General features: G+C 36.5%; 1 protein-coding gene across 1 annotated transcript in view; it reads left to right on the top strand.

Moving 5' to 3' along the window:
* Nucleotides 1-17,531, top strand: part of Pat1 (Protein interacting with APP tail-1) — a 71,005-nt gene that overhangs the window by 36,093 nt on the left and 17,381 nt on the right. Inside the window, exon 2 of the mRNA XM_073093527.1 lies at nucleotides 15,634-15,747. Within this exon, the coding sequence (XP_072949628.1) occupies nucleotides 15,634-15,747 (114 nt within the window). The remainder of the gene's footprint in view (nucleotides 1-15,633; nucleotides 15,748-17,531) is intronic.

Raw genomic sequence — 17,531 nt, 5'->3', positions numbered from 1 at the left:
AAGAAGGACTTTATTTCTGTTTGGTACATACATTCAGCGGCGAATGGATTGGGTTTCTCAGTCGAGGTATCGGAGGTTCGAGTCACACACATGTATCTGATTTTTCAGTTATATGCCTATTAGAAATTAATGATCACTTGCTATATCGATGAAGAAAAACACCGTAAGAAAACTTACGTCCGACAGTTCTTAAAAAATCCCAAAGATGTGTGAAATCTACCAACTCGCAGTTCGCCAGCGCGGTAGACCACGGCCTTACCCTTCTGACTCTGAAAGGAGACCTATTACCTCCAGTCTGACAACAATGGACCAACGTCGTCAACCAATATCTCTTTAGGCGACGGTAACCAAGCTAGGTATGCTTGTCGCTACCTCAATTTGATAAACAAAAAATAAGGAAAGGAGCACGACATCAAGGTCGGAAGTGTCCAACAAACGCTGTTCGACACGTTTCACGTTCGATTCTGTCATGTCATTGACATGTCACGATAGAGGAGGAAGTTGAATGGTACCTATCGCGATACGAAACGGGTCACGATAAAGTGACGTAACCCTTATCATTGGAGCGCGACCCCATTGAGAACTACGGCCGGTCAGTCTGTGCACGCCCTTTGTGTAGTGTGCACATAGAACTAGTTCTATAACTTCAGAACTAGTTAAATCACAGCCTGATGTAATGTTTTCAAAATTTGATGCTTCCTATTTGTAATATTGTACTTGGAGCAGTTATAAAAGCGAAATAAACTGGTGGGCAAGAGCTTTATCAGAATCAATCTGTTAGTGTCTCAACGCTGAGCATGGGTCTCCTATTCCAAAGAAAAAGGCTTAGGCTATAGTCTATCACGCCAGCCATGTGCGAATTAGACGACAGACTTAAGTTTTATTACAAAATTCATTCAAAAACGCGCGTTCATGAAGTGCCTTAATGAATGGACGCAAAATGTCTTCGCGTGAGGCAACGCTTAGAGATAGTTTGAAACTTTTACTCTGTATATAATGACAATAGGTATAGTATTATTGATCAGCATGAAAGTGTGGAAAGACGTCATATGTTTCAAATCATCCATCATTCAATTCAAAGTACATAACATTCTCTCAGATCAACAGATAACGAGGTAACAGACTGATCTAGACTGTGGATCAACAAAGAGCTATAAATGTCGTAAGACCTAAATACTACATAACAATGCTCGCGTCGTAACATTTACATACAAAACACGCCGGCGATTATTGTACTGTATCTGTCTTTGTAAATATACGTACTCTGTCTGATGGTGATGTTACTTCAAACTCATGAAAGCCTAGTGATATCTATTATGTCGTACTCTACCCATTACTCCCACAGCTGCGCACAGTTCTCCTCTTAAAGTCAGAAAGGGTTAGGCCACATAGTGCACATTGCCAAACGCGAACTCGTAGACTTCGCAAATCCTTAAGAACTTTTTTATGAACTCTGGAATGCAGGTTTGGCTACGATGTTTTAGTTCACCGTCTAGTCCAAAGCTCATCTTCTGTATCGTCCACCGCCGCTTCGCAGGCTTTATGGAGAGGCACTATTATATAGCTGTTATTAAACCACACCAAAAGTCTTATGGGAGGTTTTAAAACATTCGGCTCTAAATGATCACTGACCCGTAGCTTCCCTACGTCCCACCATATCCAGGCAGTGGCACAAAAGGGTATTGATAGTGTTGCATTCGAATCACGTAGAGTTCTACCACCTTCAAAATCTAGAACTGTGATCCATGTGGTAACGTGCCTACATGCTATGATATAATATGTGGATCACGTTCGCACGGAATATGCCGATACAATCGACAGATAGGGTTGCCACAGGTACTACTAGTAAATCAGTAAAAAATTAACAAAATAGAAATTCCTCTATCCGATAACTTTTAAGATTTATTACTTGAACTTTGTACTGTCGAGCTGAAATACACCTTTGGCTTGAATGTCAATGCATAGTTAGATTGGTGACATCGTTCAAAACCCAACTCGATGGTCGCTCCAGGATGGCGGACCAATTTTTTTTTTATGAAAGGAATTTCATCAAATGAAAGGATATTTGAGAAGAATACGAAAACAAATTACTTTAATAAAAAAATGCTTGTACCTACTACGGAATACTCAAACCTCAAAGGCTGATTTTTGATGAAAATATTACATTTATTAATTGTTAATGCTTGTTAGTTGTTTACATTAAAAAATGTATTGATATCGTTTTTAATTGTATGACGTAATGCAATAGATTATTATGTAAACTACTGACTACACTTCCTTTACTGCATGCGCAATAGATAAGTAAGGTTCATGTCCTATAATTTTCTTACGCTAAAGTATGTCATATCCATAGCTAAGGAACAGGACTGTAATAAGCTAAAGGGGTTACCTTACCAGACGCGTCAATAGTTTGCAAACTTTGCCTCCTTGTGGGGGGCTTCTGGTATAGTTATATCGCTTATAAACTTAACTCCGTATATGTAGAGCCATATCGCAGGGCTCAGGATATCTCTGAAGAAAGGTTTTAAATGAGTGGAAGGTGATGTTTTCCTATCGTCGTATGTAATTTTTATTTATGTATAAATGTTACATTTTGAAGATATATTGTTATATATTTTACGAATATTGGGCGCACTGTGGAATGTGAGTTTCGTGTTATTTTATCACAATTCATGTCTACTTCGGTAAATTACGTTTGGTTTCAATTTACGTTTAATCATCAATAAATTTGGTTCACGACGCTTGCGAATAGTTTATGTCAACCGAGCAACAAGTAGCCCTGACGAGGATAATCCTAATCGCTATGTTATCGTTTGTAAGCATCGTAATATCAATCTTGCTATGATGTGTTTACGGCATCAACGTCGCTCAATCGATTTTAGTGCTCGGAAAATAACCCCCAAAGTAGTTGAGGCTACGGTTATAGAATTTTAGATCTAACTTTTGAATTCTCGTTTGACAATGACAATAAAAGGGCCACGTCACTGTAAAAGAGCAAAAAAGGTTTGCTAAGAAAGAAATAGTTTGTCTATTGTATTGGTACAATCTATTTTAAATAGTCGCCAAATATAAAAAGGATTATTTTATGACTACTTAAATAAATAAAAACATTGTTATGATAGGTATTATTTTTTACGTTCGTACATCTTGTGAAACTGAAATTAAATGAAATAACTTTATTACGTAATGCATTGTACACACACACACATATCAATTACAAGTTACTTAAGTTAATTACAAAAGAATGGGATATAGGTACATATAAAACTCTTGATACATACTAAAACAACACAGCAGAATAAAAATACAATAGTTATTTAGGTAAGTTACAATATATCCCTATGCTTGTATGTATACATTGCATACGGAAAAGGCACTCACTCAGCATTAATGCCACGGTGAGTTGCACCACGGCGCTGATTTTCAGTGAGCCCATAGAGTGACTCACGGATATGCGTACAGCGAAGAGAAGTGAGAATAAAGACGTGAGCAGGTGAGTTCGATTGTTATATCGCGGGTAGACGCATTTTGTTCATATCACTGGGAGTCTTTGGTATTGCTCAATTTGAACTGTGCTTGTGAATGAAACTGGAAACTGGGAATGATGCCACTAATGACTATTGTGTCTTAGTCACATATTTTTCGCTACAAACTAAATACACTGCAGAGAGGTTCTTGGTTGGTTGGTTGGTTGGTTATTGTAGTTTAAAATGAATTTTCTAAAATAACTTTGAATAAAATATGGATTGATATTCATATTGTTCGAGTTTGCATGTACTATTAATTGGCACGGAATTAAATAAAATAATTATACATAAATTCCTAGATTTTTGTTAAACCTTAATAATTCGTCACGTGGAGCCAGTGTGTCAGGTTATTACAGACACCTGTCTCAAGGCGAGCGATCATTAGAATGGCAGCCTCCCAGACGCGGGCGACGGTACGCTCGTTATTTTGTAATGCCCAATTCTAGATATGTTCAATCTTTAATAATAACAATATACGACGGTTTTATTTGTAGGAAAAGTAAACTATTTTTAAATGTCGGTTTAATATACAGGTCATTAAAATAATTCATAATCAAATACCACGTCTCTACAAAGAAATAAATTTCAATACAAATGGGATTTACATCCTATTATAATGGCATCTATAACAGTTGCATATAACAGATGCAGCTCGTGGATATGTAGACAAAAACAGGTTAACACAAACTTGAAACAAAAAAGTAAATTAATTATGTAAACACATACATTGTTGCAAATGGAACATGGTAAAATTTGGACGGTGACCGTTCCGTAACAGCGCATATAATCATGCAACTTTACATGTATATCGCTAAAACTAACAGAAGCTGGAGGAAATCACTGGATAGGCAATAAGGAAATCTTATCGGAAAGTGCGTTGAACTGTCAAGCAAAGATTGGGCAAAATTGCCGGTCAAGGCTTATTGCAGATAATGCGCGGTGGAAGTACGTGTTACGAATCAATTGTTACGGTACAATGCATGCAATACGGCATGTAGTGCAATTTTCATTTACTGCAAACGTTGGGAAACACAGTTTTATGACAATGTAGATGCTATCAGAAAGTGCGTTGACCCATTGCTACCAATTGAGATAAATTACATTCAAGGATTGTTGCAGATTATACTCATGCGTATGATTAATCCAAATTTGCATGTTTGTGAAAATACTAAAGTATCGCAAGGGTGAGGTAATTCAGTAGCGAGATTCGTTAAGAAATGGTTATTCAAAGTGCGTTGACCGGCGGTAACGGTTGGGCAAGTTGAGGTCAAGGTTTATTGCGGGCTAAGTGTGTTTATGTTTAATCAGCACATTGATATGCTAACAAAAACAGAGACAGCCGTGAGGAAACATCGCGTTGTGAAGAAATTGTATCAAAAAGTGCGTTGACCCGCGCCGGTAACGGTTGGGCAAGGTGACCGGTCATGGGCGTCATGGCTAATACCGATTCTTACAGTGAAAGTGTTTGTGTGGGACGCGAGACGAAACGTGAGAGTGATAACGTAACTTTAAACGTTAAATTCAACATAATATATCATTTTTTTCCTGATAACATTTTGACATTTAGTTGATGGAGGACAGAGAGATCGCTGATATATTGCAGTTTCGTCACGATGAGTAAGGTGCAACTATTCATACCTTGCCAATGAAAAATATTCAATGGAAAAAATATGAGACTTGAATTTGTTTTAGTATTATATATTTTTTTGTAGAATTCGGACTTATCAGCTCGGACCAGTACTAATACTGTTGCCAGAATGAGCTAATTGCGTCGCAAAACAAAGATGAAGCTATCTTATCCGAAATTAAAAAAAAAATAGAGGTCTTTACTCGCTCTTACTGTACTAAAAAGATACTTTAACTAACCCATCTCGATTTTAGGGCCTGATTCTTTGACCTACTGAAAGTCCTTCAAAGTATTAACGCTTATTACAATATGTTATAGTGTGAATAGAAATGTAGAAACCTTATTTTTTCTACAAAAGACACACACTTGAGGATCCACACATATTTTGACCAATTAGCGTTTAGCATGTGATTCGCCACAGGAGACAACTCTTTATTATGAAACATCCGCATAGATACATAAGCAATATACAAAACAATTAACACCACATCACCGCGCTAAATTACAATCGTTTAGAGCGTTGTCCGGTTATAAATAGACAATATTGGTCGCATATACAATTGTATAATCAATTTGGGCGTTGGGTACGGCTCGGCGCTTGGCTACCGGACAGAAATAAACAAACAAAGCGTGAGGAGAAACTTGGCGAACGGCGCGACCTTGCGCTGGGCTCGTGGCTGAGTGTTGGGATTTGTATGGTTTCTGTTAATGGATGGGGTTGGCCATCGTTATAGGCGTAGCTATGGTATCGGGAAAAAAGGGTCAGCTTGTTTCTGAAATCGGCGATATGCTAAAGGGGCTATGTTTGGAATACATAGTGACTAAAGGTTGAAATACGCGGAATACATGGTGAAAAATTCCTTCTGTTTTTGATGTTTCGTGGCTCGCTTATTTTATAGGTTGTCCAGACTGCTCTTCCCCTTATATGTCCATCATCACGATGACCTGTTGAACGGAATTCAACCAGAACGAAAAGGTTGAAGGCTGTAAAACAGTGGTCAAATGTGAGTTGGTAAATTGTACAGTTGATATATCTTTGAGAACATTGTATACATATAATACGCACGTGCCTTAATTATTGCCTAATTAGATCGCGGGTCTTAAAAATAAAAGTTTAAATTGATACTAATTAGGTAATAGCCAATAGGTACTATTTTTTGCATTCTGTTTTTCACGTGTTTCATGAAATGGAGATGATAAACGTCATTTTATTTGACGCTGTTACATACAAGTTTCCACTAATTCGAAACTTATCATTTAGCAATCAAAGTATGCCTGCCTACCTAACTACCTAGTACTAATAAACTATTGAACAACCAATTCGGTATACAGTTACCTAGTGGAACAAATACTCAGACTAAAGGTATGGGGAAACTAGGCGAGCGGCGCGACCTTGCGCGCTGGCCGCCGCTGAGCCCACGTCGCCTGCTCCAATGTGCCCATTACCTGGTTATATAACCACCGGCTGGTAACTTTCTATGTCCATAGCCATCCGCTAGCCATAGATTTATTGACATCCTTACACTATTACGAATGGTAGGCAGACTAAGCAGCATACGCTACTAGTTTCAATTGGTAACCATTCTTAGGTTGTCCAAATTAAAGAGATAGTTAATTGCATCAGGCGTTACTTTGCGGAAATCCATGCTATTAAGTTAAGATTAAAACTACTTCGTAACGATCCGCTACAAATATGTATGATGGTATGTATATATTTTAAACCATGTACCACCCTCCCTCCCTCAAAGGATGCGTGTAGATGCAAAATATTAAAAATATACACCAATATTTTGCATCTGCACGCATCCCTTGAGGGAGGGAGGGTGGTACATACTGCATGGTTTAAAATATATACCATCATACATATTTGTAGCGGATTGTTGCGAAGTAGTTTTAATCCTAACTTAATAAATTAAAGAGTAAAACGTTTTCAACAAAACATACCTTCGTAAGGTGTCATGAGTTTACTATACTGTCCTATTCATCTCTACTATTTTCTGATAGTAATATACTACTAGGAAAGTGTAACCACTAGGAACATACTAGGTATAGGACATCTACGAGGAACAAAGTCCAAAAGAGAATAGTCAGGGGCACTCAGGGTATTTGTACGACGTTTTGACACTAACAACGTGTGCTACCAAATACAACTGTTTCCACGAAAGCCTTTGTGGGCTTCGGGCAGAACATTTCGGAAGGATTACAAATTAATCTGCTCGAACTGCTGTAACATATAACATAAGGCCTTCATGATGTATTGATGTACAATGTGATAAATAGTAAATCAATATTTATATAGTAATAAAAATCATAAAATAAATATAAGTCAAAATAAAATATGTGCGACCTTGCGGGGTCGTTAGTTTGTAGGAATAAATAAAATGAGAACCTGTTTGATATATTTAACTATGTTATTCCTTATTATAATAATATTACAATAAATTAAAAGCTTTGTGGCTTTAAATTGCCGGTGTTAAACGTTTATTGGAAATAATGTACTAATTTAGGCGCGAATTTCTGTTTGACTCTAAAATATGAATTTTTAGAGAGTGACAAAAACGACATTTTACTTCAAAAATATTTGAAAGTATCTTGCTAGGAATTTTTACCATATACATATAAAATTTTAATAGACTTAAAATTAAGATATTCAATTTTAACGCCGATTTTGGGAGGTCCGGAGGCTCTGGAGCAATGAAAAAGCCGCCAGTAATGTTTATGTTATACCACAAAATAATTATACATAGTTTAAAAACTAAAAATCACGCAAAATCGCACAAGAAAAATCGTTAATCCTGATTCCTGACGATCCTGATGAAGAGAATGGGATAAAATCGTGTATTGTCATCGGTTCTTGATAATTGTTCAAAACTTTAAATTAATCGGCCCGTTCGAAGTGGGTAAATTAAAACTGCGCGTAATAATGTATGTAATTAGGCTCATTTCCTTTTATATATATTATTCCTAGTAACTAGTGCCTAAAGATGAAGCTCTTCATAGTTCTAATAGATTTTTGACTTTTTTAATTAAGCTTAACTTTAGCTTATTTTCAAATTACAAATACATTTATTTACCTGTATAGATGTTTAGATATGCAAATGCACACATGAAACGCTAGTCCATTGATCGCGTGGCGTTACGAAGTGAGGTGTCATCGTGCAATCAATGTATGCCATCTGCGCATCGTAGGGCTGATATCTGAGATCGATCAAACGAAGAATCGATTTTTTGGATGAACCTATTTTCGATTGTTTATCAATACTAAGCAATGAGTCTATCGCCCGTAATTGATAATCAATCAATTCAATTTTTGCCTACCAAAGATCGAAATTAGATTTTCTCAATTGCAATTATTTTACTTTTTGTTTTCAAATCATAAATATAATTTTGCTACATTTCTCGTATTGTTCATTTTTAACCGACTTCCCGAAGGAAGAGAGGTTATATATTCGTCGCGTATTTTTTTCGGACGAGTAACTTGCTAATAATTTCCAAAAGCATAAAATATTTCGAAGATGGATTTTTGAGACTTTTTTTTGTGGATCGATTCTCCAGACATGGACAGAAAATATCGATTTAGAAATAATCGATATATTTCAGAAAGAATTGCCATCCCTAGCCCGCTGAATGGCGGCATGCGATGCAATGCATCTCGCAGGGGGCCGGTGGCATTGGTGCGCTGTGACACCATTACCCGACCCTGGCGGCTGCTACCTACCACATGCGTGCAACTGTACGAACGATTGGAGCGCGTAGCCCGCGGCTTGTGTGCATCGTAAGACAGTAACCGATCTACGAAGTTGAGCTACGTCGGTCGCGGGTTGCGATTAGATGGGTGACCGTTTGTGGTTAATATTCGTGCACGCTTCCGTGCTTTAGTGAACACGAGTCGTTATAGTTGAATAGTCGTTGAACCTTTAGAGGCCTCATGGGAGGATTGGAGAACATCTCGTGTAGGTTAGAATAAGCCATGCCTTAATCATCTAATCCACATTCGAGCAGCGTGGTTCTCAACTTGCCTTGTGCTCAGTTGTGTCACATAAAAACTATGGCAGCCATATAAAATGAAAGTATACGGCTTTGATTTCAAAAGAAACTTATGTTAAGCTTCATGTTTAAACTGATTTAAATTCCTTTGTTTGTTTGTCTGTTTGCATAGGGTTTCACAAGCGTAGAAACGAACAAAACGGTAAAGAGCGTTTTGTTCTCGGAAACTTGTGTGAAAATATAAAATATTTAAATCAGGTCATAGAACTGTAGAGATCCTTGACACTTTACAGTCATAGGATTAAACGGCGGTTGAACTCGCTGTTTTGAAGTACCGGCATTTAAAATAATCTTTATTTTTTCCACTACATTCTATGTAATGTGTTTTTAAAATAGAATTATAGGTTGTGCGTGTTGCTGTTTTGAGTCGAACTCTCACTTTAAGGGATTCTTCCCTCCCAGAGGAGATGAAGGTAAATTTAAAATATTACTATCACGGTCCAAAAGATTAATAATCTTAATAGATAGACCGAGAAAAACCGCGAAACATCAGTGTTTTCTATAGACAGCATGGATGCCCCCTTTTATTTTTATCTTTTTTTTCTATTACCGTTTTTAGAATAACCAGTGACAGGCGGACAGATGGCGGAGACTTGGTGATAGGGTGTCTTATCCCTGGATACGATATTACAAAAATGTGCAATTAATTTATTGTAATTTGAATTTCTAAACAAAGAATATGTGTTTAACATACGAGTATTATTTTATATATCTATACTAATATTATAGAGGAAAACTTTGTTTGTTTGTTTGGTTGTAATGAATATGCTCAAAAGCTACTGAACCGATTTTAAAAATTCTTTCACCATTCGAAAGCTACATTATCTACGAGTAACATAGGCATAACCTATATTTTATGAATATAATTTGATTTTGAGGCGGTACAAAGTTTGCCGGGTCAGCTAGTATTGAATATAGGGGTTATTCATCCTTAGCAACATTATATTTCTTTACTTTAAAACCCCTATTCTAGTGTATAAGCGCTTATGGGGCTTCCTTCCCTGAACTTTCATACTCATATTACCCGATCCTGTTGCGGTTTTACAACGCGGTAATATTTCAGACCTACACGACAGGAAGCAAAATATATATTTTTAAAATATACAAACTGGTTTTTATTCGTTTTAGGAGGAAATTTATTAATGTTATATTTTTATTGAATTACAAATATAGTAAGATTGTAGAACTTTTTGTGGTTTGACTTTGGAAGCACCACCGCCACACCAATTTTTGCCTTATAACAACAGTGTTGTGGTTTGGGGGTTGTGGTACAGGAGACATACTCATACAAGACATTTAAACGCTTTCTACACTCACCGCCCCACACTAGGATTCCCTGTATCGTGGGTGCCATGGACACCCACAAAGATGAACACACAAACACCCAGACCCAGAACTGATATCTAAGTTCATCATTCAGATATTTGTCTGGCCGGGGATAAAAACCCGGAACACAAAGCGCGTCAGACCAGTATGGTGAACGCTCCGTCACGCGGGTAGTCATATTTCATCTTGATCCTCAGGTGTAGCAAGGCAAATGTGGTCGTCCTCAGGTAGGACTCTACGCATTAGATAAGACAAACAACCCCTTAGCACTTCACCATGTGACAGCCAACTCAATCCATTAAAGCACCATTTTAGGAAAAACACAGCATTTTAGGAAAACCAGAACCATTTAATCTACCACGCTGCACCGTCAACTCGGTTGCTGACGTAACCGACCCGCGGTTACGTATGGTTTGCGTCGGCATATTTTTTCCCCAAACATTCTCATGGCTCGTGATGCGACGCGGATTATAAATAGACGGGTGCTGTGTGATCTGCACGCATGCGCGAAATTAGCTCGCTCGCTTGCCGAGGTCATGGTCTTAAGAAAATAACGCGTCCATTTGTATTTTACGAAGAATATTATGTTTTATTTATATTTTTACGAGAGTTTACGGCCCCTGTGTAAGGGATTTTGTGTTAGAATTATATTTATTTTGGATAAAGCCCTTAGTAGTGATACTTGCTGGAAAATACGTGCCTCCGGAAGATCCTTGTCAAAATCTATTTAGCCGTTAAGACATTTTTTTACTATTTGTCATACGTCGAACGTAGCAAATAAAATATGGATGAGCTTAGAAGAGCATTTGTCATAAAATCGCATTTAGACTTTTCGACAACTCAGGACTGGAACTCATGAACCATAATGAAATACATATACCATAGATTTATAAACATAATAATACATATAATAAACAAACGCGTCTAGCATTTTGTTAACAATACGCTTTGCGTTTTCATTTATTTCGTGTCAGCGAGCAGTAAGGAGGTGTTTAACGCTGACGGTGTTATTACGGCGCCATGTCTGCGTTCAGTGCGCACTGTTCAGTTAAATTGACCGTGCACACTCGTAACCCCGTAGGCGCCGTTGTTTGCCTAGTATGTAGCGACGTCGGTCAGCGCCCTCTATGCAATTAACAGGACATACAATTAACAGGTAATTGTCAAATTACATTTATTAAATTAAATCAATTAATACTACATGTTGCATTTATAATCTTAAGTACTATTAAAAGGACTTTTAGTCCTTTTAATAGTACTATATGGTCAAGTACCTACTGATAAGTTTGAGATCTTATATTTGTTGTTGCAAATTTTATGGACTCTCAGGGTCAGTCATGTCAGGTCAGAGATGTCATTATTTCATGTTTTTCGATTTTGGGAAATAACAAAATGTTTCGACTTTATTGTTTCAAAGTCAAAGTAAAATTAAGCAAGTTATTTATTTGCATAAAACAAAATATATTTTGACGAATAAAATATAATAATCAAAGATTATCGACAGTTATTTATAAGCGACTTCCCAAAGAAGAGAGGTTATCTATTCGTCGCGTATATAATATATTTTTTTAACTTTTGTCGTTGATTATTTGCTTTTCATTTTCAAAATTCAGATGTATTGTCCATTTCTAGGCTGATGAGTATAAGACTTTAATTCGTGTTTACATACAATTGTGTATCTATAATCTAATCTTGGCTACGAGTTTGTTGCGTGGGCGCGAATATTTTTGGCTATGTGATGTTTACTCACTTTCTGTATGGCTTCGTCCGTTACAGCATTGATTAACTTCTTACAAATGACGATTTTATTCTGTTCTACCGTATTCCTATTCCAGTGTCGGTCTCTCGTACAATTCTAATTTAGGGAAATAACAAATCATAGTGGTTGCCCTTTTTTCCATCATGTCCTAAGAATAAAGATATTTTTTTAACATGAAGTAGCATACGACGACGGGTTAGCCTCTACTAGCATTACTATGTAGCTAACATTACCTATCTACTATGTACCTACACATGAAGTAAAATATATATGTATATGCCCTAATTATTCGACGATAAATATTGAAAAATAGAAGGTAATTATGTCAGTCAGGAATATTTCTTGTGTTATACCTGGCGAGTTTGTATACCATACCTACTTGCAATTTACGTTCGCTTTCTTCTAAGTAGGTAATTAATTACAGGGAAAAGTGATGCGATTATAATACAACAAATATCGTAATCATGCTTCTCATCATATTTACGCAATACTTATAATTAATACATAAACACACACATCTATCGACTTAATAAAACTTAACAGTCTGAGAGACAATGGGTAACGCGGTTTGAAGGTGGTAGAACCCTTTGAGGTTCAACTCCGGCGGCACCACCGCCACACCTATTTCTACCTAATAACAGCAGTGTTAGGCACTGCTGTGTTCCGGTTTGAAGGGTGTGGTAAGGGAGACAGACTTTTCCGAGGCGTTCCAGCTTAGTCCTCAGGGTTAGCGGCGCATCTGTGGCCGACCTCAGGTAGAAATATCTAGTCTTATCTGGGGTTGATTACAGATGTCCATGGGCGGCAGTAGCCACTTACCATCAGGTGTACTGCATGCTCGTCTGCTACTCCTATATTATAAAAAAAAAACCCAGACCGGTTCCAGAAGCAGACAATTATATAAGAGATCTATATCTACGTTAAGTAAGCACTAAAATGATGCGTTTATCCCCTAAAGCCCTAAAGTGTATAAATGGGGGTTAATTGAATGTTATGTAATGGACGTTACTCGGAACGCTAGTTTTGTTCACAAGTATGTGGAATAAAATTGCTATAATTTGATGGGTTTTCCAAATTTTAGGTATAGCTAGAAAAACCACAACACAAAAAAATAGATCCAAGAATATATCCATCATAATTCAAAGATAATATGCTCTTTATATACAAAGTCGTACAGCCTTCTAAACCTTAGCAGGTAATCACAAATACCGAAGTATTTACGTGAATAAGGCATCTTTCCCTTTATACCCCCTCATCTGTTGCTTGTAATATGGAGTTGTTTCCGCCACGCCGCTCCGATATCACATAACTTCATATCATAACATGCTCCACCATCACATAACTTCTCATCATAACATGATCCCCGGTTGCAATGTGTACAACGCCATTGCATTTATCGAACCGCAGAGGCCAATGTCCTATAACTTGGTGTATGTCAGGAGTGATAGCGAAAGCGGAAATGCAATATTAGCTGTTACCCGCGGTTTCTTCTGCCTTCTTAGTTGTTAATGTCTGCGTATAGTCCGCGCCAAACTGCTACTCCGCTCTGAAGTTGTTGCAAGCAGGTGTAGTCATACAATTTGTTATGGTAGCGCGATTCATTTCCATATTCAGATCGGACTAGAAGTTTTACGCAGACTATACCCGAATGCGGAGGGTAATGTTGTTCAAGCGTCATGTACGAGTATGTCTCATTTCTTGGCACGATGGCTTGACGGATTTTAAGTTAAAATTTTTAACATATGTGGTGTAGTTGGATTCATTTCAATTTGCGCTAGTAACATAGACTATGTTTTTAAACAGTCCGGTGTTTGTATAATAAATCTCTATTCTTTATTAAATGGGTTGAATATGTAGATTACGTTATTAGTTATTTAACAATATTATAAACATATTGAGAAAATGTCATCAACATATTTGATTTCATAATTTTTAAGAATAAGAAATCCGTATAAGTTCTCCTCCTCTCTAATATTATAATTAGGAACTTGTATTGTGTATGAACAATTTAATTTTTATTTCAGCTATATACGAGTACGAAGTTCTAAATACTACTACTGTACTATAATATTATACTTTACAGGACGTGAATTCTGTATATTTAGGGTTAATATGTAGGGTTGTAGAGTTACGTAATTACTATAATGCAGCTTTTTACATAGTATAGAAGTACTGCCGCCCATGAACATCTGTAATCAACAGATAGGATTAGAATACTACGAGTACTTAAGGACCGCAAATGCTTTGCTACCTCTGAGAAATTGGATCGCCTTGGATAAGTATCCTAGTATGTTGTCCCTTGCCACACAAACCGATCAGCCACCACCGCGTTGGTATGTGTGTTGTGTCTTACCACTACACACCGACTACCCTACCAGCTGGCATAATGTTTGTGTCTATTGCTTGTAGTTCTTACCGTCACATTAACATAACTTGATTTTACTAAGTTGAGCAACCAACAGGATGTTAGATTTTTTTTTTGCAGTTTTACACCAAAGTAAAGCTTTAGTTCACTTGAAACTGAAATGAAATGAAGGAATTATATGATTATTTAATTTAGTCAATTAAAAAAGAATCTTCGTTTCTCGACGGCAAATACTACTGTCACATTTCTGCCTTAAAGTACCTACCAATGTTAAAGCTGACTTTTATTAGCATAGATTAGTGAAGATATCTCACTGCCTTGTAATTGAAAGAAGACACAAATGGCAGACTGTTTCGTGTATTTATACGCAATCACGCACACACATATCTATCTATGTTTAGTAGTTAAATGGTAATCATGGTATAATAATCATTATTAGCATTATCAAAATTCCAATCTTTATTAACTTACTCCCTTAATTATAAAAAATACCGGATATATTAATAGCATAATAAATAAGTTTTAAATCGTTTGTTCTCGTATTTTCCCTGTGTGACTTCCACTAATAAACTATTAGATGTTGCTAGAATCAGTTTTATATTCGGGAATTTCCACTATGCGTAACATAGTGACTAGTGAATAGAGAACATAATTTAGCCAAATTGTATGATTAATTGGGCTTGGGTTATTTTTGTATCGTCGTATTTACTTCAAATGAGAGCTATAATAGTAATCAATTTGTTTGTACGACCATTTTTATATAATAAGAGTAGCAGCAGACTAGTTTGTTTTTAGATCATAAAATGAACTACAAGATTAATATATACGTAGATAAAAAAAATGATAAATTTGTGCTACCCCTATACGAGAGGTTCTTCTTTATTTCTTGTGTTGAATGACACAGAAAACATTTTTAGATAACAATTCATTCCCAAATAAATAATAGAATAACCATAATAAAATGATTTCTTCTTGTTCGCAGATGCTATTGGAGAAGAGGCTGTGTATACTGGGAGCGGAGCTGTCGGAGCTGGACACGTTCGAGAAGCTGCTGCGCTCCGCTGGCTCTCTACTAAGGTTGCTACAATGTTTCCAGGTAAGTCTCATTAATGTACTATTAATCTACTGTAAATAATCACTATTGTGACATAAACGTTATTACTTAATCAACTGTTGAAACTGCGTCTCAGGCAAGTATGAAAAGGGTTCGGTTACTTTAGGTTATAAGGTCATAAGATTGGTAAGAATGAATGTATGATATGAAAATTTGATAAATGTTTTAAGTGCTTTTGACTATTAGTATTCGCTGATAGGGATACGTATTTTAACACGTTTTTTGGAATCATTTTTTTGCGTATATCTAACAAATTATTGATTACCAATAACACTGTTTTATCGTTAGGAGTCTATTCCGTTACATATCAATGGCATTGTTCATTAAATATAACCATAATAAAACATAACCAAATAGACAATATTTTGCAATCAATTCTTATGCAACTACTCTATTGTTTAATCTCATGCAATTATGATGTTAAGACTTTTTGTGTAATTAATTATTAAGTATTAAAGTAGTAGTACGTAGTGGATGTGTAATTAAATGGTTAAGGTCGAAATGTTTGTATGTTTAATGTATGTATGTATTTTGTATGGTACAATGAATAAAATTAACATAATAACTGCTGCTTAAGTTTGTGTTTATTAAGTGAATCTCAATGTTACGTAAATATAGATTATTTTCGTTTTATTATTATTATGCCCGTCCCGACGCTCAAGACATTTAGGGGACGTTTAAGCGTAGAATACAGAACTTTATGTTTACCAGGTATAAAGTATTACGTGCTAATCTAAGTAAAGGTATAAAGTATTTAAGCGGCCACACCTTTAGATGGATTGCATAAACGTCTGATACTTTAATGTCTGTTTAATGTATGTCTTTAATACTGAAAAGCAGTGATAGCCTAGTGGTTAAGAAACTCGGCCTCTCGATCGAGGGGTCCAAGGATCAAATCCCAGGCACGCACCTCTGATTTATCAAAAAGTTATGTGCGTATTAGAAATTAATTATCACTTGCTAAACGGTGAAGGAAAACATCGTGAGGAAACCTGTATACCTGAGAGATTTATAAAAAAAAATCTCAAAGGTATGTAAAGTCTACCAATACGCACTTGGCCAGCGCGGTGGACTATGGCCTAATCCTTCTCATTGTGAGAAGAGACCCGTGCCCAGCAGTGGGTTGTTGATGATTGATGACTTTAATGTCATTAGATAGAAAATAGAAAAGTAGAAAGTATTGTCACGATTTATTCAATAAACACTAGACCCTTGAGAGTACCTACACTCGCAGGGCTCACTACATGTAATACATTATTGCTCTACATAAGTAATGACGTGCTTCGGGCAGCGCATCTTACCTTGGAGCAAGAGATAACGTTGACACTCCGCGTCCTCGGTAATTTGAAGTACTGGTAATTATTGACCAAGTGCGACGGATGGTTCCGTACCACCAATATTTTTATATTATTTTTTAATTTTTAGAATTAATTTGTTTTATAGCAGTCATTGAAGTAAATGCATTGTTAAAGTTAGAACTGTCTGTTTACTACGGTTCAATAGATAAAACGAAACGTCGAAAAATAGCGGTTTCTTTTACGTCGATCGTGTTTGTTGTTATAGCGGCCATCGTTATACTTACTCTCTTAAAATTTCAAGTATCTATCTATTACGGTTCCAAAGATAGAGCACTGTGACAGACAGACAGACGGACAGACAGCGGAGACTTTGTAATAGGGTTACGTTTTCACCCTATGGGTACGGAACTCTAAAAATGTAGGGAACCAGTACCAAAGTCAAGAACGCAATTGACCTACAGAGAATCA

The sequence above is a fragment of the Epargyreus clarus genome, unplaced genomic scaffold (assembly GCF_041222505.1).
Source record: "Epargyreus clarus isolate Ecla_fem2 unplaced genomic scaffold, WU_Ecla_fem_2.2 ptg000004l, whole genome shotgun sequence".
NCBI lineage: Eukaryota > Metazoa > Arthropoda > Insecta > Lepidoptera > Hesperiidae > Epargyreus > Epargyreus clarus.
The sequence above is the reverse complement of the archived record's forward strand: the minus strand, read 5'-3'. Positions and strand labels throughout refer to the sequence as shown.